Consider the following 22,631-nt stretch of genomic DNA (forward strand, 5'->3'; position numbering starts at 1 on the left):
GGATGATATTAACTTACCTCACATGAATATAAATGATGTACACTAAGCATTTTTTTGCTTTGTTTACCTAGGTACTTATTCTCGCTGCAGATGAAAAGAGATCTGATGGAGGGCAGGTTGATATGCACAGAAAATACTGGCGCTCTGCTGGCCTCTCACCTTGTCCAGTGTATGTTTAAGCTTTCATTTTAACACAGTACTTGGTTGTTCTGTAGTTACATTTGTCTTTGTTTACTTGATTTTGAGGTTGCAGTTTGCTGCTGTTGATCTCTAATATCGAATATAGAGGTGTTTCTCTGAAAGCCATGTCCAAATGAACAAACGGTTGAACAAACCTCTATTATGGTTGCTAATTTTTTCATCTGTTGTATTTCATTTTCATATTCAAGCATGACGGATTTATGAATGACCTGTTTTAATGAAAATCCAAAAGTAACATGGGACTTAAAACCTCAAAGAAGTAGGATTCAAACTCAAACTGAGTAACAACATAAACCAACCACCAGAAATATGTAAATGAAAAGCATAAGAATGGGATAATTATGACTTATACCCTATTTAAATTAATGTGCACACTAATAACAGTGTATTAAGCCAGCTGACATGGCTTAATAAACGTTTAATATAGTGTACTCTGAAAACCTGATGTATGGCTCTTGCTTTGACCACAGCGGAGATCGGCGACTACGATGGCGTAGCCGACCGTGACTTCCTGAGGACGACCAAGCTGTTGCCTTACCAAGAGAAGGTGCAAGAGAGGATCATGGAGCTGCACCGCAGGCACCTGTAAGTTGCTCCCTCAAGTCCCATGTGCTGTTCCATTAACAGGTCTGGTTGTGGCTGCTTTTTTGTGTTCTTATACAATTCATGTTTTGATTGCACTCTCTAACGAATGCAACACCAAATAAAAACACAAATGTCTACCTATTAAGAGTAACAGAAGTAAATGTGACTTTTCACTCCTGACTACATTAAGCCAGTTTACTGTGACATGGACACGGCTCAGTTCATGCAAGGACTGTCAAGGCTTGACCTGGCTGACTAGCAGGGCCTGGTAGTGTGGGTTATGCTGATCATTATCTGCTCTAAGAAGGCAAAATTAACTCATACAACCCATTCATCACAGCACACCAGAACAGTATCACTGTAGAACTACAGTATGCTTCAGTGAGATGAATTAGCTGTTGTAAGAAGAGACTAATTATAAACAGCCCTCTCAAACTTGTTTTAAGTTTGGAGGCATTTTATAAATTTGTTAGACTCTCCAATACATGTCCTCTTACAGTAGTTGGCATCATTTCAACCAGCGTCGCACATGAATGATATTCTTGGGGAATTTTTGGTGTCACGTTGTCTATACCCCTGTTTAATGTGTCTTTCATCTCAAATGTTTAGTGTTAACTATAATGAGTTAAATAAACTGAGACAACTGTGTTCTTGCTCAAATACCATAATGAGAGGGTTTCCATTTCAGAGTCCAAAACCCCTTGCTGCTTTTTTTCCCACCACCAGCCCCCTTGTTAGCTCAGTACTATATTCAGCAACCAATAGGGTCTCTTTTCAAACCAGTGTATTAGGCGGCTCTAAATACCATGTCTAATCTCTTCCCTTGGTTGCCAGTGTTGAAGCACAAGCGTTGAGTTCCCTGGCCTAATCCTCTGCTCTGGCCGCTCTATTAGCCAAAAGGCCAGAGGGGCAGGGGAGGGCCCTAAGAAGATTTCAACGCTTAACGGATGAACAAAATTAGAATCTGGTGATGATTGGATGGATATGTCTTCCTAACATGCTGTTTGGTTGTAATCACATGGTTTAAGATACAGACTTCTCAAAGTTGTAAGGGATCTAAGGACACAGTCTTCTGCAAAGGAGTCATGGTACTATCTTTGTTTGAATCTCATATCAAATAGACAGAGATTGCATACTTTACACAAGGCACCAAACTGTGCTTAATGCTCCATAAGGCTGGTCGATTGTGATTTTAACCTTGTTTGTTAGAGGAACACAATTATTTTGCTGCTCTTTGGACGACAGGAAAATACAGAGTCAAACGTAATCTCTCAGTATTGTTGTTGCTACAATCTAGTGTACAGCCTAATGGTGTAAGACAGCAGCATTAACTCATTATAACCCATTTATTGCAGCACACCAGAAAAGTATCAGTTAGAAATACTGTATGACTCTAGTGACAGGCATTCGCTGTTGTGAGAAGAGAAAATGACAAACATGCTGACCTCAGTGCAGGGTTGAGTTTAAGTATGCCCATAATAAGTAAATATATTGTTTTGATTTGCAGATTCATAGACATTTGACACTTTTTTTTTCATGCAATATATTTCCTTAACTTAAATTCACAGTCCAAAATCAAACTTAATATCGGAGCTGAGTGTTGTTGGTGCAATCTAGTTTACGGCCAAATGGTGTCTTCAACAATGCCTCATCAAAATGTTCTCCTGGAAAAGTAAGGGCTCCAATTTTGTATTAACTGGATTAATTATGAGATTTTGGTAAGGATTTATTAGTTATACTAAACTATATCTGCCTATTGAAAGATGCACTTTTACCTAATTATACTTATGCAGCACAGTTCACACTGTCAATTCTTTGTTAAGGTTAAATGAAAGAGGCTCAAGGTTAGAGCCTTGGGGAATTCCACTAGTCTGTTTGGATACATCATTGGAAAAAAAGGAAACTGATTTGGTTGCTTGAAGACAACAGCATACAGTTATATGCAGGGGTTTTCTAGAAAAATATAGTATGAGGGCGCAAAGTCACTTCCGGCCCAAATTACGGCCCGCGCACTTTCCGGCAAAAATATTGCATTAGAGCGAAGCGGAAAATAATAGTTTCTTCATGTCTTAAAGCTGCTGAGTCATATAATGCACCTCAAACAACAAATAAATCCTGAGAGCGCCGTCTAGCGCTCTTTTTGACAACATTTTTATATTTGGAGTTATCATAGAGTTTTTGACTAACAGAAATTTGTTTTTTTGGCATCACTTTAAAATGTTAAGGGGAAAATCGGCATTTTGGTATGAGGGCACACTCCGAAAGTAAGAGGGCGCAGCACCCCTGTTACCCGGTTTAGACAAACCCCTGATATGTTTTTTCCCTATTCACGCTCTCAGGGGCCAGACTCCAGCTGAATCAGACTTCCAAATCCTGGAGATTGCCCGTAAACTGGAGATGTACGGTGTCCGCTTCCACCCAGCCGCTGACCGGGAAGGCACCAAAATTAATTTGGCTGTTGCTCATATGGGCCTTCAGGTTTTCCAGGTGACTCATACAGCTGTGTTTTGTTGAGGTCACCATCAGTCCCTCAAAATGTTGCTATCAGGGTTATTACTTTCTATGTTAAAATTCCACTTTCCTCCCAGGGCAACACAAAAATAAATACCTTCAATTGGTCCAAGATTCGCAAACTGAGCTTCAAGAGAACACGCTTCCTGATCAAGCTCCACCCAGAGGTTCATGTACGTCTTGGAGAACAGATTATTGTCCTTATTCACAAAATGTTAATGGTGGCTGTTATTTCATTGGTGTGTCCCATGATCCACAGCCAATTAGGAGGAGGCTCGTTAACATTGTGTTTGTTGTCTTTCTCTATATGTTTCTAGGGCCCTCATCAGGACACTCTCGAGTTTATGATGGCCAGTCGTGACCAATGTAAAATCTTCTGGAAGATCTGTGTGGAATACCACTCATTTTTCCGTTTGTTTGACCAACCACAGCCCAAATCCAAAGCTATCCTCTTCACCAGAGGCTCTTCCTTCAGATACAGGTAATTTTTAAACGACATCAAAAAAGGCATATCTCATCCAACACAATGCTTGCCCCTGGCTCCGTAAAGTATTCTGTGTTTTAATTCTTAACTCTTTTCCCAGTGGAAGGACCCAGAAGCAACTTGTGGACTACGTCAGGGAAAATGGAGCAAAGAGAACTCCGTACCAGAGGTGTGTGTTTTTACATTTGGTACATATATATATATATATATATATATATACCTATATTGGTTTGTTTGTTTACAAATATACATGCCCCGTTTCTTGCTCAGGAGAAACAGTAAAATCCGAATGTCTGCTCGCTCCCTCGCCTCAGATGTGCCAAAACAGGTCGGTGGTTTTCCAGGGTGCAACACATTTGAGCTTTCAGCATACTGTACTATAACGAATACACTAAGATAATGAATATCTGCTTTCTACCCCAATTGATTCTTGCCTCACTCTGTGTTCATTATCTGTGTCCATTTTTCAGAGCTTGTCATTCAATGACAGTTTCAGGGCCCAAGGCTCCCCCTCCTCCGCTTCTGCGTCCTTCTACTCATCACACATCTCTAGTGTCCTCCCGCGAAGAGAGCTCCAACCACAGCCGCATCCTGCCACGCCGAACCGGTCTCCAGCGCCTCCCCAGCAGCAGCTTCAGCTCCCTGTGCAAGCTGCCACACCCCCCAGCCCTCTGAAGGAAGACCCTGTCAAGGCTGCTTCCCCATCTCACTTCGCTTTTCAAGGTGCCCTTAGCAATCAGGCAGCAGGACACTGCAGCCCCTTGTTTGTTTGTGTAGAGAGTGTCACTTCCAAATCACAGCCTTCCAAAAATGGCAATGAGGATCATGAGCATGGTGGTAGGAGGGGAACAGGTAGCTCAGTGGGAGGAGGTGGGGGGAGGAGAAAGGGGGTTCTTACACCTGAGGCTTTTGAGGCAGAGCTTTTGCGTACAAAACAGAATGCCATGTTTTCCATGTCCAACTCGCCGCTGCACGTCAGTGAGGAGTTCATAGATGATGATCCCACTGAGATCTCCTTTTATGGTGGGGGTGCCGAGGCCTATTCTTTTGGGCTGGATGATAAGGGAGATCAGTTTGATTTTGTGGAGGGATCTGACCTGAGTAAAAACAGGATCTTTAGTGTGGGCATTGAGGACCTGAATGGGAACACCAATCCCTTTCCTGATAGCATTGTGGGTAATTCTGAAACCAGCTCTCTGGTTATTAACCGCTCTGAGTGCAGCTCCCTGGACAACCTGGGGCTCAGCTCTGCAGGCGAGTCCCTGTCGGCGAGTTACGGGGGGGGCGACTCCTCCTCGCTCCGCCTGCCAGGCTCTGATATCCAATCAGAGGCCAGCTCCTTGGTCAACTTCCCGGCATACTCGGAGCGTTCTGAGAGCAGCTCTGCTGTGCAGTTCAGTGACCTGGTTGAGCAGCTGGAGCAGCTCAGCTACCCCCCCACGACCACCGAGGGCTCTGGGAACGGCAGCTCGGACTCAGACTCCGACTGGGGCTCTGATAGTGTCCTTCCCCCCGAGCAGAACCTGTTCTATAGTAATCCGCTGACGGGGGGCAGTGGAATTGAGGGTTTCCTCCTTCAGTGCCATAACCTGCAGGCCATGGCACTCGCAGACCCCTCTGGACCGCCTCATTTTAAAATGTAAATCACCCATATTTTAAGTACTTGATAATTAATAATGACAATAAGTAGTAGGTTGATCAAACCTGGCAAAGTGAAGCCTTTCCCCCCAATTTGTGACTATAATCTCTGATTTTTTTAGATGTGCTAAAAACAAAATGTTTATTCACACAGGATATTAACTCTTTAATCTCAGACATTGTTGATTATTTGTATGTCCTCGTTCCATGGCTCCAAAGTTTTTTTTAACCATACTCTTTAAAAAACATGTATAAAAGATATACTCTGAGTCATTTCTAACAGCCTGCACTCCCGTCAGAGTTGGTGCACATCTTTGTAGTGTTTTAGTTTTAAGATCTGGACTTGTACTTCTCATGACACTTGGTTTATATGTGACCTTAATTTTCATGAGATTCTTGAATAACCTAGTCCTTTCATAGTCTTTGTCAGTTGTCCTCTCTGGAACATTCAGCTTATTTAGAGCAAACATTGATTATTGGGGAATCTCATGAATTTCAGAAAAATAAAACATTATGTGCTTTTACTTTGGAAGCTTTATATAATTCAAAAGATGTTCATGTCATTTAAAACATTAATATACACATTGACATTGGAACGTCTTTTTAGATAAGCATCCCATATGCTGAATACATTGAAATCTGGATTTCAGATAAAAGTTAAATAATGTTTTTCATCCCATTTTGCATGGCTTAATAGTTTAAATTTAATGAAACAGATATAGAAAAGTAAAATATTTTTTTATAATGATTTCTACCCCATTTTCTTTTTTATAATAACTTGACCAACAGGTAAGATGTGATATCATTTAATTTTGTGCTGACCAAATGCAGTTTTTAAATCAAAATCAATTGGCTTTAAAATCTAATTTCTCAGTTGCTAGTGCATGTGCAATTTTCCAGTAGCTACACATTGATAATCTGTATTAACTAAGAGTAAAAATCAAAGAGATAGTGGTCCCAGTCAGGGATACTCACAGGCCTTCCGTTTGAGAACACTGCAGCATTGGAGCTCCTTTTCAGTTTGCACTTCTGTGCCTCGCTGACACCTGCTGGCTCAACTCAGCACTATCCACGTGGACTAGTTCACAGTATGTAGACTGTGTCATGGAGGTTCATGATGTCTGAAGGATACAAATCTATTTTAGACACAAATAACATTTTGCCTCATGCTGAGCTATGTTAAAGAATGTAAGCAGTGTATTAAAGAGCCATTGAGCACACTGCTAACACCACTTTCTACTAAATGAATGTATCATTGTACACGTTCGTAAGGCTTTGTGCTTATATAAATAACAGTACAGAAGCACTCACTTATTTCACAAACTAAGAATGCAGTGCTTTTCAACATCAGAAAGATCAATGTTTGTAAGTTGTAGGAAACCCTTTAGATAGAGAAGGCTTTTATTGAAAATGTTTACAACTCATTTGATGTCTCTTTCATATGGCCTTTAGCAAGTTTTAGCGTTAGCTATGGTCAGGGTACGAACAAGGTGGTTATCTGTTGATTGGAAGGAAACGGGCATCTTTTGCACATTAACTATGAATTTCTCTGTACTTTTATATTAGCTGGATGTTGTGATGTTTTTTTTTAAAGTATTTGTATAGGAACGGTAATTCGTTGTGACACAATAGCATGCACAAAGATTTTTTTAAATGCTCTTTTTGTTTAGTCAAGTCTTTCTTAAAATAAATGCACTCGTGCCATAGAACACAGAACGTTTATACTGTGTTCATATCAAAATAATCACTAGTGTTTTTGTTCATTAACTCATGTCACTTGCCAAGAGCAAGTTCCTGTTTGCTTTTGAGCTCACTTTATTTGTCAGAATAATTCACTTGCACAATTTGCTATTTCTGTACATGATAGTCTTCTTTTATCCTCGTGCCTTATAGCACTTACTCCACTCTTCTCATGCAACATGTTGCATATCTCAGGTGTAGGATCCTGTTTACTTTTCAATATAGTCTAGATGTTGCCGCCGAACATTATGTGGAAAAGGGGTTGTCTAAATTAAGTTCTCCTCTTTAGTAATCAAGAGTCATTTGTTAAACACTCACAAGTTCTCATTGTTATTTTGAGGATGGCCATTTTACATTTTTCCCAATGAACACTTTGTGAACAGTCGTGTCAGCTTGGAGAGTCTGGAACAGTGTTTAGTTTCATGTGCCATCAGTTACCTATTAGACCCGGAGGAGTTGCCTTTTTTCTGCCATGTGATTTTTCCGAAATCTCAATTAAATATTGAATTAACAACGGGCTGATAGATTATAATCAGCTAAGCTAACAGCACTCAGGCATCAAGTAATCAACACTTAATCCTGAACGTATGTATATTGACCTATTATCAACAACCTGTACTTTAATGTGTGTATGCTTTTACTCTCAAGAATAAAGTAATCACTTTTTGTTACCATGAATGTCAAGACTTAACATTATTTTTTAAGTTACACAGCCGTAAATCGAAGACGCAATGTGGAGGTTATTCTTTAACTGCTTTTAAGAGAAACCACCAGTGGTGTTAGACATGCTTGCAATGCGCACATTGAAAGAATATTCATGTCTTAGATCAAGAAATATAATGTTTACCTTGGATTGTTGTAGAAATACTAGGCTTTGGGGGTTATACTCAGACAAACTGGACATATTGTGTAAAGGTGTGCTAATTCATTCACAAAACTCAACAAACTTGATATCCCACATACAAAGTGTAAAAGCTGGTTTCACTTGCAGGTGCAACATGCTCAAAATGATCCTGATGTCTTCACATACTCTTTTGAATTTCTAAATCACTTATTGTTCTAGAAAGTGAATAGCCATATTGGTATGGAGGGATTTACAGTGTAACAATAATTGAAAAAGATGCAATGAGTAAATACACACTGCCTTTTTACTGTTAAGGCATGCAATAAACGTGTGCTGTTGGGGGTTGGGCCGGATCAGGATTCCTCAGTCTGACTCCAGCTGAGTGCGATGGCTGTTTGCACAGGCTCTGTGCCAAGTCATTCCAGAGTGCAGCCCCGTCCTCCTGCTGTGGAGCCGTTCCCCCTCATGTCATTCCCTGTGGGAACAAACTATAAACAACATCGGCCCTCCTGACAAGCCACATTCCCGATAGGTCTTTGCTTGAGCAATTATTTCCGGGTCGAGTAGTTAATTTTTTTTTTTTTCTCAGCCTTTCCCCGTTCCTGTTTTTCTCTCTGATAGTAGTGGAGGAGCAGCTGTGGTGACCTGTGACTCAGTGAGGGAATAGCCCAGCGTTTCATCTGCATGTTATGTCTCCTCATTTGTTGTGTAGTGAAGCTCACAGGCAGAACAAAAGCAAGAAGAGCCAGTTCTCTGAAATGGAGCCGGAGCGAGTTTGAGTTGGCAATGAATCATTTTGTCCTACTTGTGGAGGGCTCTGAAAACAATGGCAGGGGGGAAATGTGGGAACCATTACTCCCCTCTGCTGTCTCCCTTTCATTTGTGGCCAGGGTTTCTGAGGAACCCCTCCACTTGTTTTAGTTTAAATGTGTTTGTTTTCTGAGAGGAAATTAGATAATTATGGGAAAAAAGCAAGGTTAAGATAAAGTTGTGTCTCATGACTGTCTGCACCATTAAGCACTGTTAAGCTTTTTTAGTTCCACTTCTTGTGAAGAGCATGTGACTTTAACCCCGCCCATCTCAAGATCATGTTTTTCCTGTTTGGGAAGAGTCCTTTAACCATTGTAATTCACACCACAACACCTTGCACTGCAATCTTTACTTATTTGAGCTGAATAGTTCAATATAATTTAACTGAATAACCAATTGTATCGTCACACGCACAACACCTGGTGGCAGCTGCAACATCAATTTACTTATTTGAGCTGAATAAGTTGCCAATGTTATACGATTTTAAACTGAATTGTTAAAAAGCCTTTAGCCTGCTTATTCTGATACTATACTGTAAACAAAAGTATAGATTACGTAGCCCAAGACCTCTCCCGCCCGGAGTATATAATCGTTATTACAATAAATATTATATAGGCGCCTACCTAGATAGCTCCCTACACACAGCAACCCCCTAACCCTACCCACCTACCGATATCTCGCCCCTCCTAAGCGTAACCCTACTCTGTTACCTTTTTTACAGTGTATGCTTTTCCTTCTTGCCCCAGCAGATGGCATTGGTGGAACCAGGCCCTCAGCCACCTCGCCCCTTCCCACCGTCCAAAAAAGGGCCCCGCATGCCCGCTCCTGCATGTCTGCCCCTCGGCTTTGCCAGAGTCCCGACCGCGCTCAGGCCTGTACGCGGGACAGGCTGCAGCACCGCCGCCTGCCAAAGTCCGGCAATCCTGGGAGCGAGGTGGGGGAGCAGCAATCCAGGGCTAGAGGAGGGATGAGCGAGGGCGCGGAGGAAGGTTACACTGCCTTGCAAACACGCAGGGACCCCTTTACGGGGTAAAGGAGGCCAGATGAACTACATCTACAAAGACCGTGCAGCCGATGCAATGCATCCGGTTGCTGTGAGCAAGGAAAGTGAAAATCCGCATTTTTATTGTGTTGCCTTAAGGTGGTGAAGGCTTGTCATGTACTCCATCGACCAGGACGTTCAAAGAAGAATTTGTATTGCAAACATGTTTGAATCCCTGTATAAGGGAAANNNTATACTTTTTTAAGTGTATGTTTTCCTTCTTCCACAGATGCATTGGTGGACAGCCCTCAGCACTCCCCCTTCACCTCCAAAGGCCCCTCCCTCTGCATGTCTCCCTCCTTCCAGATGTCCACCCTCAGCCTGCCGGGACAGGCCTCACCCCCCCTGCAAAGCCCAATCCTGAGCGAGGTGGGCAGCAATGCCAGGCTAGAGGAGGATGAGGAGGGCAGGAGGAAGGTACACTGCCTCACAGCCCCTTTAGAGTAGGAGGGATGAATAATAAGACGTGACACATGCAATACATGGTTCGTGTGACAGAAAGTGAATCCATTTATTGTTACTTAGTGTGAAGCTTCATTCATAACGTTCAAAATTTGTATTCAACATTTGAATCCTGTATAAGGGAAAGCTAGTTTTGAAGTTAGTATTATTTGAATTTTCTCTTGGAGGGAATGTTGATCATCACTTTTTTTTAAAATGTGTGTCCCTCCTTTGCCTCAGCGATATCCCACCGACAAGGCCTACTTCATTGCCAAAGAGATTCTGACCACAGAGCGAACGTACCTGAAAGACCTCGAGGTCATCACTGTGGTGAGTTACTTTTTATTTCCTGTTGTTTGGATTAACCTAGGCCTATGCAATGTATTAATGATGAACTTTATTCGTACAGCACTTTCATGCAAGAAACGCAGCACAAATTTCTTCACATACAGGACTGTCTCATAAAATTAGAATATTGTGATAAAGTTCTTTATTTTCTGTAATGAAATTAAAAAACAAAAATGTCATACATTCTGGATTCATTACAAATCAACTGAAATATTGCAAGCCTTTTATTATTTTAATATTGCTGATTATGGCATACAGCTTAAGAAAACTCAAATATCCTATCTCTAAATATTAGAATATCATGAAAAAGTATACTAGTAGGGTGTTCAACGAATCACTTGAATCGTCTAATTAACTCGAAAGACCTGCAAGGGTTTCCTGAGCCTTGAAAAACACTCAGCTTGGTTCAGTAAACTAAATCACAAGTATGGGGAAGACTGCTGATCTGACTGCTGTCCAGAGGACCGTCATTGACACCCTCCATCAGGAGGGTAAGACACAAAAAGAAATTTCTCAAAGAGCAAGCTGTTCACAGAGTGCAGTTTCAAAGCACATCCACAAAAAGTCTGTTGGAAGGGGGAAATGTGGCAGGAAACGCTGCACAACCAAGAGAGATGACCGCAGCCTTAACAGCATTGTCTCAGAGAGTCGCTTCCAGAATTTGGGAGCTTCAAAGACAGTGGACTGAAGCTGGAGTCCAGGTATCAAAAGTCACTGTTCACAGACGTGTCCGGGAAATGGCTACAATAGCCGTATTCCCATGGTCAAGCCACTTCTGAACTCAAGACAACGGAAGAGGCGTCTGACTTGGGCTAGGAAAAGAAGCACTGGACAGTTGCACAGTGGTCCAAAGTCCTCTTTTCAGACGAAAGCAAGTTTTGTATTTATTTGGAAGTCAAGGCGCCAGAGTCTGGAGAAAGGCTGGAGAGGAGCAAAATCCAAGTTGCTTGAAATCCAGTGTGAAGTTCCCACAATCAGCGATGGTTTGGGGAGCCATGTCAGCTGCTGGTGTTGGTCCACTGTGTTTCATCAAGCCCAGAGTAAATGCAGCTGTGTACCAAGAGATTTTAGAGCACTACATGCTTCCGTCTGCTGAAAAGCTCTATGGAGATGAGGAATTCATTTTCCAGCATGATCTGGCACCTGCCCACAGTGCCAAAACCACCAGTAACTGGTGTACTGACCATGGCATTACTGTCCTCGATTGGCCTGCAAATTCCCCTGACCTGAACCCCATAGAGAATATGTGGGGTATTGTGAAGAAGAAGCTGAAAGACACCAGACCCAACAATGCTAATGAGCTAAAGGCCGCTATTGAAGCATCCTGGGCATCCATAACACCTCAGCAATGCCACAGGCTGATTGCCTCCATGCCACGCCGCATTGATGCAGTAATCCGTGCAAAAGGATTCCCAACCAAGTACTGAGTGCATTAATGGACATTTTCAAATGTTTGATTGTGTTTTGCTGTTATAAATATTTTTTTTTTACTTGGTCTGAGGAACTATTCTAATTTTTTGAGATAGGATTTTTGAGTTTTCTTAAGCTGTATGCCATAATCAGCAATATTAAAATAATAAAAGGCTTGCAATATTTCAGTTGATTTGTAATGAATCCAGAATGTATGACATTTTTGTTTTTTTAATTGCATTACAGAAAATAAAGAACTTTATCACAATATTCTAATTTTCTGAGACAGTCCTGTATAGTGCTTTTGGGATAAAATAGAGAAAGAACACATCATGAATACCAAAAGTTAGAAAATCAGCCTAATGAAAAAATAAATAGTCAGATCAATCTGCAGCATGCTCATACCGTATACATCAACACCCTGCAGCAGCATCAACATGTCTCCATTCACTGCCATTCTTTTCTGATCTTTGAACATCACAGTTTACATTTTAAGAACCCTAATGTGGTCCTTAAAAAACAAACATAGAAACCTGCACCGTATGCTTCTATTAATATAATGTGGAATAGGTGATAACAAGACAAAATGTACAAAATAAACTATAACTTCATAGACATTGAACAAGAATAACAAATACCCTATTTGCACATTGGTCTGCAACCTAATCTGCACTATTCTAATTACTCAGTTTCTTCTTGCACTATTTTTATTTTATTTTGAATTTGTTTTGTTTTATGTCTTATATAACTACATTGCATTTTTGGAGGAGCTCGGAAAGGTTTTCATTGCCATTTCTACACTGTAGCTTGAGTGCATATGACATTAAAGCCTTATAATCTTGAATCTATACCTTACTGATAATCAGTTCACTACAAAAATACTTTTCTATTAAACTACTGATTATGGGAAGACTCACATTTTTTTTTACTTAGATTATTGTCCTCACACAGATATGCATAATTTAAATCTGAACATCATTTGTACATGGTCTCCAAACGTGTTCGTTCTTAACCCCTAGATTTTATAAATATATGAAATGTAAATACTGTTTACCAATCTTTCCTCAGCCCACTACAGAACAATTCAGCACACATGCAAAGCATATGCCCCTCAATAAACTCCGAGAGAACTCAGCCAGAGTCTTGACTGATGGTTAGAATAATCACTGTTTATTATCCTGCAGGCCAGCCACATATATTCAATGGAAATGTTATGTTTTTCTCAAAGTACTTTTTAGCAAATCATTATGAAGGTTTAGCCAGAGTGGACTCATTTCATAATGGTGGGGACCATAATGCATGATTATTCATTAATGCAAATAATACTCTTTGTGTGACCCAAGGTGAGTTAAGCAGCTGGAGGAAACTGAAGAGAATAAACCTGAAGCTTTAGATTGTAACTGCATCATGTCTATCATTCTACCTCCTAAGGTTGCTTTCCCTTTCCTCTTTATGTTTGTGTGAGTTTTTGTTGACATGGTTTTATAGTTTGAATTTGATACATTCCCCTGTATAACAATGTCGGGCTTATAAGGTTAAATAGTTTACAGTGCTCTGATAAGTGAAGGTTAATGCTTTCTATGGCCAACTCATAAACCCACTTACAGTTTTCATTTTTGCACACCAGTTAATTTATTAGGAGAGCATTGGCATCAACAGTGTGTTTCCCTCCCCCCGCTCCCAGTGGTTTCGCAGCGCTGTGATCAAAGAAAACGCCATGCCTGAAGGCCTGATGACCCTCCTCTTCTCCAACATCGACCCCATCTACGAATTCCATCGAGGCTTCCTCAAGGAGTTAGACCAGAGGCTGGCTCTCTGGTATGTCCCCCTCACTGTTTCAGAATCAGAATTCCTTTTCTTAGCCTATACAACAGGGAAATGGACAGAGTTACGTCAAAATTGACATGGCAGGTACAAAAGGCAGACAATAATAAAGAGTGGCTAACATGTTAAATATAGAAAAAAAGCACACATTAGTAATAAAATACAAATAAGTACTCATCCATGGCTAAACAGCATTTAAATAGGTAAGTGAACATATTAAGGTTTTAAAATATTATACAAATGTGGTTTTGCACGTGGAAATTATGATTATTGCACAGTAGAATTGTCCAAATAAAAGAATATATGCTGTATATTTCACATTACAAGTTTATTGCACAATTTCAACAGGCTGTATTGTGTGAGGGTCTATCATATCTCTGTGTGATAAAGATTTGTGGACGCCTTTCATGCTATATACTGTATGTATATATATATATATATATACTGTATGTGTATGTATATGTATGTATGTATGTATATATATATACTGTGTGTGTATATGTATATATGTATATATGTGTATATATATATATATATATATGGCAAAATGTGCAAATCCTCAGGGAGGGGCGCTCTAACGCTCACGCCAAAGGGGACTACCAGAGGATTGGTGATGTGATGCTGAGGAACATGTGTGCTCTAAAGGTGAGAATCCACTCTCCTCTAATGTTTGTCTCACCAGCAGAACGTCCTGTGTTTCACACTCTTGGTGTTTTATCGTCATCAGGAATTCACCAGCTTCCTGCAGAAACACGACGAGGTGCTGACGGAGCTGGAGAAAGCCTCTAAGAGGCTGAAGAAGCTGGAGACGGTGTACAAAGAGTTTGAGCTGCAGAAGGTCTGCTACCTGCCCCTCAACACATTCCTGCTCAAGCCCATCCAGCGTCTCATGCACTACAAACTCATCCTGGAGAGGCTGTGCAAGCATTACTCCCCCAGCCATCGCGACCATGACGACTGCAAGGGTAAGTCCCCCCTCTCATGTCCCCTCTCTAATTATGCAAGGGATAAGCCAATGACTTCACTCTCAATATGAATTGAAAATGATTTTATCGACTTCAAAATGAATGTATTGCTTCTGCTTTGGCAACAGTCTAATGATCATGTGGATAATGTTTTACACTGAAGATAGTTGTAGTTGATAAAGACAAGACAAAAAAACCCTTATGACTAAATAATGAGTTTGCATAAAAATGTTTGTACTACTGCTGTCAATCATTTCAAAATGTATTTCCTTTAATCGCTAAAATAATCTGTGATTAGTCATGATCAATCACAAGTCCTAAGTCCTGAATAATAGGCGTGACCTCTTTCACGTCTTTCATTGTGTAGATATTTAGTCAGTCAGGTGCTTTACACATGCATTATGTTTTATGACAAAGTGTATCCATTTATTCTGTTGGTTTGGATCTTCATTTATAATGTTGATATTCACATTTTATTCAATATTTAAATGCTGTACAGTTAATTTTTCTAGGCAGATATGTTATGTTGTCTGATCTTGGTACAAAGGTTAAACAGATATGGTGAAGAGTTTTTCCGGCCTTCCTAGACATGTTACTTACTAAAGGACACTATGATCCAACACAAGTACTTTTTTCAATAAAACCAAGATAAAACTAAGGAATTGTGTTTATTTTATTTTAGCAGGAGGAATGATTCTCAGCTTCAATAGGCAATGTTAACAACAACAACAGAAAATACCAGACAAGAAGTGTAGTCCGGGACTCTGACCTGAAATTCAATATTCCCATTCAGAGAATCACAAAGTCAGCCTACTATCACCTGAAGAATATATCACAGATTAAAGGGATTTCATTGTCTGCATGATTCGGAAAAAACGTTTCCATGGATTTATCATCAGAAGACTGTGATGGTTTCTTTCCAGTTCTATTAAAACCATTTCAATGTAATTCTATGATATGTTTCTGTTGCACTATGTTCTTATGCTTTTATTGTTTTTTGTAATGCACTTTGATATGCCTTATACTAAAATGTGTTATATAAATAAATGTGCCTTTCCTTACTGTCAGTCAAGTAAACTATTCAAGTGATGGGAGTAATACTGGCTTGATTCTTGTGGTTTACTTAAAATTACACATTTCTTATAAAAAATATCTACAAATTAAGGCAAAACTGCTCTCAAAATGGGTGAGTTTCTGAAACCTTCTCCTCTCTTTGCTCTGCTGAGATGGTTGGAAGAAGCTGATGTTGGTTTGTGTTTTTTGCTTGACTTCATGCTGTGTGTCTCCCTACAGAGGCTCTGAAGGAGGTGGCAGAGATAGCCACTCAGCTGCAGAGCAGTCTGATCCGCCTGGAGAACTTTCAGAAGCTGACGGAGCTACAGAGAGACCTGATCGGGATCGAGAACCTGACGGCACCGGGCAGGGTGAGTGCAGTGACACGCAGCAGAGGGCAGGGGGTGCTGGGAAACTGAGTCTCTGAAAACCTTCTGTTTTCAGGAGTTCATACGAGAGGGGTGTCTGTACAAGCTCACCAAGAAAGGACTGCAGCAAAGGATGTTTTTCCTGGTGAGTACAAAACTACCAACACTGTATTAAAAGCTTCAACACTTGCACTTGTGTATTTTAAAGATGTAATATTTCTGCTGTCTCTTCAGTTCTCAGACATGCTCCTCTACACAAGCAAAGGTGTGACAGCGACCAATCAGTTCAAAGTGCACGGCCAGCTACCCCTCCACGGCATGATCGTGAGTGTTACGCTCTCTTAACTTTGTCCCTCGTTAACCTTCATCAGTCCTGTAGACATCCCAGCAGATCTTTAGGTACATACGTGTAGAAGAAGAATACCTGCTGGTTACATCTTTGGGTATTCAGTGTGATCTCATCAGTGTGTTGAGAAGGGAGGGCCCGGGTCTCCTAATTCTGCATGTCTCTGTTTTACTCCTGGCTGCAGCTCATAGTGCTGGATGCCCCGGTAAGTGTTCTGAGCTCTGCCAGATCGGATGCCCAAACCCTACCCTTCTTCTTCTCCCATGCTTGCGTAGAAGCATCAAACATAAAAAACACACACATAGCAGATCGCTCAAGATGCTTGCAACTTTCATTAGTTGTGTATCAAACCCTTATTACAAATTAATTGCACATCTCAAATTATAAAATATAAGCAGTTATGTTTCCATGCCATAACTGAAGTGTTGTGATTTGGACCTGGGTGATGATGGGAGGCTGATGGAAACCAACATGAACGTTTCATGTTTGACCTCCACACAGATGCATATAAATGCTCCGGTAGAGCAGGTCTGTGAATGGAGTCACACTCTCCGACTGCGTTCCTCCTGTTTTCCCAAGCATAAAAGGATAGGTTGAATATTTTGAAGTGAGGTTTTATGAGGAAGATATCAATAGTCAATGTTTTAGCAACAGGAGATGGTGGTCGACACAGGAACTGAAGCTTTTATCTATGAATAAAAAGGTTCCAATTATTGAACACACTTAAACTGATAAATGTTTTGAAGTGGGCATTTTTGAAGTGGCTAATATAGTTTTTCTGCTGGCCTCCCCCCCACACACTTAATATGGATAATTATACAACCCCGCTTCAAGTAGTTCATAACCATCCTTCCAAAGCATTAAACGAAAACAAATGTGTTTTGAAGCTTCAAATGTATTGCTTATATTTTTCTTTTGTTTTTAGGTTGAGGAAAGTGAAAACGAGTGGTCGGTCCCCCACTGCTTCACCATCTACTCTGCTCAGAGGACCATAGTTGTGGCTGCCAGGTGAGACTGGGAAAGAAGAGTAAAGTCTATTAAAGCAGGGGTTCCCAAACTTTTCAGCCCGCGACCCCCAAAATAACAGTGCCAGAGACTGGCGACCCCTGTCAAGTTTAGTTTTCCGCACTCTTGCGGGAATATCTCCGCGAGCGAGCTTAAGTTTCACTTTCAATTGCATGATATAGCCCAGCGCAACACCTTCGTCACACATGTTGCCACTTGTTTGTACCATTTTCAGGCGATTTGTAATCTGTCTAGAAAAACGATGTGTTTTTTAGGATTTCAAGAAGCATATAGAACAAAAAATGGATGTATTTTATGAACATTTATCCGTGCTGAAAGTAGATTTAGATGTTTTAGGAGTTGGATAGAGTTTATATATCTAATATATGCATCCAATGAAGCATTGCATGAAGTCTGTTGACGATCAGAGGCTGATGTTGGGGCTGCATAAACGTTTTTTAATTTTTGTTTTGTAGGCCGACCATGCAGGCCAGCCCGATGGACACCAAGGTTCATGTTTTAATTGCATTTTTACAAAAAAAAAGCCCAGGCGAGCCTAACATGTGAGAATATGGCTTAGACCTCAGAGAGTTAAACTTGGGCCTGCGACCATAGTTTTACTGTATTTTGTTTTGAAAATCCACAGTGGAGGTAAACTGAGAGCATTTTAAATCTTATTTGAACTAAATGCTTATACAACCTGCTTATACATTATTAGGCTGTAATTTGTTATAAACTATTGGTACGAGTGGTAACAGGGGAGCCTCGCTGCGGGGAAATTCTACAGATGGCCAGTCCGCCCTTGAAAAATGTCTATGCACACGTTATTATTAATAATAATCGTTTTTAAATTGATTTAAAAAATATATTTTTTTTTTCAATTTTTCATCATCTTGCGACCCCCACTCGGGGTCCCGCGACCCACACTTTGGGAACCCCTGTATTAAAGGACTACAAGTCACACTGCTGTGTTACTCTTTATAGTCGATAGAGAACCACCTACTACAAACACATAGTTAAATATCAGGTTATCTGTGGTCTCTTCAAAGTCACTTAACCTTTCTAATGATGTCGTTTCTGCACTATAATGAACATGCCTTGAAATAAAGGGATTCTGATTGTCCCCATGTTTAATCCAGTGCACCGCCGTCCTTTCCTCTGTCTGTCTGTGTGTTTGTGATTTCAGCTCTAAAGTGGAGATGGGGAAGTGGATTGAGGATCTGAACTTGGCTATAGACATGTCCAAGAAGTCCCAGGAGAAATCCAGTATCTTCCTGGATGATGGACTCACGGATCACTCCAACCGTAAGAGTTTGTGTTGCCTCAGTGTGTTACCTGAAGATGTGTCTGCAGTAACAAGAGAATCTTTATGCTTTCCTCAACTTAAGAGAATCTTTTCCAAAAGCTTTTTTCCTTGTGATTTGTGAAACAGTTTAAAGGTTGTTAATCCCTTCCTTCCTCCAAACAACTTCCTGTCCTGCCCCTCCTCCCCCCTCAGGATCGTCTGATGAGGTTTCTCTGGAGCAGGAGTCGGAGGATGACATGAACTCCTCCCGCACGTCACTGGAGAATCAGACACACCACCGCGCCAACACAACCATGCATGTGTGCTGGCACCGCAACACCAGTGTGTCTATGTCTGATCACAGCCAGGCTGTGGAGGTACTCCTCCCCTGCCCACACTCACCTACACACACACACATTGACATCTCCACACACTTCACGTTTGCAAAAACACATTCAAAGTATTTCAACTCGCGTTTAAGTGACATTCGTCACCTCTGCATCTGTGGATTTTAGAGAATCAGCACCCATCGCTACAGGTCAACCGCTGCATTTCACCTTCTCTAACCTTTTCAGTTTCCTTTTAATGTCCTTCTTTTCCTCCCTTAATATCCTGTGTTTCTACTGTTTGACTGAAGCATGTTCTCAAAGACTCTTTGTTCTTGTTTCTTATGCAGATGATGGGATATGTATGGAAGCCCTGAGAGGCAAGTGACAATAAAATCTGGTAAACCAAAAGTCTGATCCTTTCCTGGGGAAAAATAGCCCCGAATTGCCCCCGTTGGTATGTCTACGCCTACGGCAATGAAGTGTGTGCAAGTGGCTTTTGATAAAAGCGTCAGCTAAATATAGAGTAATGTCACTTTTAAAAAAAGGATCACCATTGTTGTTCTCACTTGCCTCTCAATATTAATACATAGGCATTACTATATAACAATAAATCCTTCCTCTGACACGTTCTCCCTCCACAGACCTGGAGGACTTCCGAACTGCTTGTTCTTCCTCTCTGAGCTAACATGCTAACACTTTCTTGACATCCTGTGTTCCTCTTGTCTCTTCACCCTCTCAGTGTACGGCTCTCCAGCTGTCTCTCCTGAGCTGCCGCCTCGTTATCTGCTCGGTCAGGGCCAGAGACCAAACACCATCACACATGTTTGCTGGTACCGAAACCAGAACCTCTCTCTCACTGATTACCTGCGCATGGACCAGGTACTAGAGCCACAGTAGATTACTACAAGAGGACAGAGTACTGTAGTATCTTGCTGAAGTCTGAGTTGAAAGCATAACAGCCAAGTTTGACTTTTAATTAAATGGAAAGCAAACATTGTTGTTTTATTGAGATTTCAAACTTGATTATTTTTTCCTACTTCACATTTTAGCCTCTATATCCCATGAGGTTCAACATTTAAAATAGATTGCTGCCAGTGCTCTCAAATCAAAACATTCACTAGTCTACCCATCAAAACATGTCAACAACTCAAAATAGCAGTAATAAAATAAAGTTAGGAAAAATACCAACTAAAAAAACTGAGATGAGCAGTCAAACATGGATAATTGGATTAGAACAAATGAGCTTTCTGCATTTTCAAGTGAGAGCATGCCTCAACTCTTAAACAACCCCAATTTATTCACAAACATGTTATATGTTATAAGTGCAATATGTCAGGCCCTCACACACAATTCACTGCCAACCGTTGAATAATCACTGTGTCTAACCTCCGTATTTTCTGTGTAGAACCAGCTCTCAGGTTACCTGCTGAGGAAGTTCAAGAACAGTAACGGCTGGCAAAAACTCTGGGTGGTCTTCACCAACTTCTGCTTGTTCTTCTACAAGACTCACCAGGTCAGCAGACACACCCTGAGATCAATGACTGCTACACATTTGAAAGAGTTCAGTTGGGTGAGTGTGTCTGTGATCTGAATGTGTGTCTGTGTGCAGGATGACTTCCCGCTGGCCAGCCTCCCCCTGCTGGGCTACACCGTCAGCATCCCCGAGGAGTCGGACAGCATTCACAAGGACTACGTCTTCAAGCTGCAGTTCAAGTCCCATGTGTACTTTTTCCGGGCTGAAAGCGAGTACACCTTTGAAAGGTATGTGACTTGTTTTTAATTCCCAGAATATTGAAGTACAACCCATACATCAGTAGGGAATACCTGAGAAGCAGGTGCGAGAAATAAAAATACCTACTACCACCTCATTTGAGTGTGTTGTCTTCAAACTGGCTGGGTCTGCTCCGCTGCCCTCATCTACAGCCCACCTAAAGCTTCCACTACCTTCCTGCCTGAGCTGTCTGAGTTACTCACCTCTCTCTGCTCCATGTCTCCATCAACTCTCCTTCTCGGTGATTTTAACATTCACGTGGACTCCAGTAATTGCACATTCGCTGCTGAATTCCTCTCACTTCTGGACTGCTTCAGCATCAAGCAACATGTCCAGGGCCCTACCCACACCAAAGGCCACACGCTGGACCTGGTATGCTCTACCGGCTCTCCGCCCCCCGACCTACAGCGCCTCGACTTGGCTGTATCTGACCACCACGCCATCCTCTTCACTGTTCCGGTCTCCCTGCTCAGGCAGCATCCCAAATGCACCATTATGTTTAGGAACATCAAGACTGTGAGTTCACCGGCCCTATCCGACCTGATAGCAGGGTGTCCGCGGGGTCTTAAAAAGTATTAAAAGTTGATAAATCAATTTAGCGAAAATTAAGGCTTTTAAAAAGTATTAAAAAGTATTAAATGGCATTTTCCAAGGTATTAAGAAGTCCCACAGCAAAGACAACATGAAACACCCTTTAATTTACTGAAACGACATGTCGGGAAACCCCCTCAAGGCGGCCCCATGCATAGCGTGCCGTAAAATGCTGCTTATTGTTTTAAGTTTCGTTGCCTTGCCTTGCTCTGTGTGTCAACTTCCTTTTATCGGGCCCAAAACTACCCCCGGTCTCTCAACTCTTGACTTCCCTATCCCGTCACAACATCACCCCGATGGTCCGGCAGGTGCCACCTCAGCCTGCCCTCGGCTCCGGTACAACCATCGATAGGGTCCCATATCCTACGTCTTTAGGACTACAGTTTAAATTATGGAATTCTGTAAAAAATTCTGGAAAGGGTATGTACAATTCTGGAGTAGCGTTGAAACTCAAGATTGGCCAATGCAACCGCTGTGGGAAATGGAGTGTAACTGTATATAACTAACCATTCTAATCGTGTTGATTTGTCTCACGTCTGTCTAATGACTTCGGAGGAGAGTGTACTTGAAGTTGGAGAGACACCTCCCAGTCCAAATTACGTCATACGGGGAACGAACACACCGAAGACATGAGACACGAGAAAGTAAGGTCATTTTGAGGAGTCTTTGGTAATCTTTGGTCATAAACTGGTTATTTGTTTTGTTAAACAATTTTTTTTTTAAGGTCGGCCAGTGCAATTTCAAATTTTAGAGGCTATGTTTTAAACTTTTCACGGCTAGTCTCCAGAAGAAACAATTAATAACTCGAAAATTTTTGTTTTTAACTTATTGCTGACAAGAGACATATCTATTAATAAATTATTTGCCACGGACGCGAGAGAAAAGGAGGGGGAGAAGACTGTTCGGTCGTCGTCGGGTCCTCTGCACCACCTCTCCCTCCGGCCCGATAAAGTAGCAATAGTCCTTTTACTAGTATATCCCGAATGTGTGCTCGGCACCTGGGGGTCTCGCAACGCATACAGCCAGCAGATGGGTGGAAC

General features: G+C 41.4%; 1 protein-coding gene across 3 annotated transcripts; it reads left to right on the forward strand.

The window, feature by feature from the left end:
* The first annotated feature begins 67 nt into the window (after window positions 1–67).
* Window positions 68–21,018, forward strand: farp2 (FERM, RhoGEF and pleckstrin domain protein 2). 3 transcript variants are annotated; one of them, XM_010794657.1, is made up of 22 exons: window positions 68–169; window positions 672–786; window positions 3,126–3,273; window positions 3,375–3,470; window positions 3,615–3,778; window positions 3,882–3,950; window positions 4,052–4,109; window positions 4,252–4,504; window positions 10,085–10,272; window positions 10,537–10,626; window positions 13,739–13,872; window positions 14,442–14,523; window positions 14,606–14,843; window positions 16,137–16,267; window positions 16,341–16,409; window positions 16,499–16,588; window positions 16,795–16,815; window positions 17,536–17,618; window positions 18,802–18,920; window positions 19,114–19,277; window positions 20,635–20,742; window positions 20,839–21,018. In XM_010794657.1, the coding sequence occupies exons 1-22, from the start codon at window positions 91–93 to the stop codon at window positions 21,007–21,009; spliced, it is 2,670 nt and encodes an 889-aa protein (XP_010792959.1). In that variant the 5' UTR covers window positions 68–90; the 3' UTR covers window positions 21,010–21,018. The 3 variants fall into 3 exon arrangements, with proteins under 3 accessions (XP_010792959.1, XP_010792961.1, XP_010792960.1); XM_010794659.1 differs by having other exon boundaries at window positions 10,085–10,224; XM_010794658.1 differs by lacking the exon at window positions 16,795–16,815.
* Window positions 21,019–22,631: the final 1,613 nt, after the last annotated feature.

Source organism: Notothenia coriiceps, unplaced genomic scaffold, assembly GCF_000735185.1.
Source record: "Notothenia coriiceps isolate Sejong01 unplaced genomic scaffold, NC01 NC01_scaffold00037246, whole genome shotgun sequence".
Classification (NCBI taxonomy): Eukaryota; Metazoa; Chordata; class Actinopteri; order Perciformes; family Nototheniidae; genus Notothenia; species Notothenia coriiceps.

Coding starts and splice junctions, on each gene's coding strand:
- farp2 (XM_010794657.1), top strand. CDS start 91: ATGAAAAGAGATCTGATGGAGGGCAGGTTGATATGCACAGAAAATACT. Junction 17,619..18,801: donor ACCATAGTTGTGGCTGCCAG/GTGAGACTGGGA, acceptor TTGTGATTTCAG/CTCTAAAGTGGAGATGGGGA. Junction 19,278..20,634: donor ATCACAGCCAGGCTGTGGAG/GTACTCCTCCCC, acceptor TTTTCTGTGTAG/AACCAGCTCTCAGGTTACCT.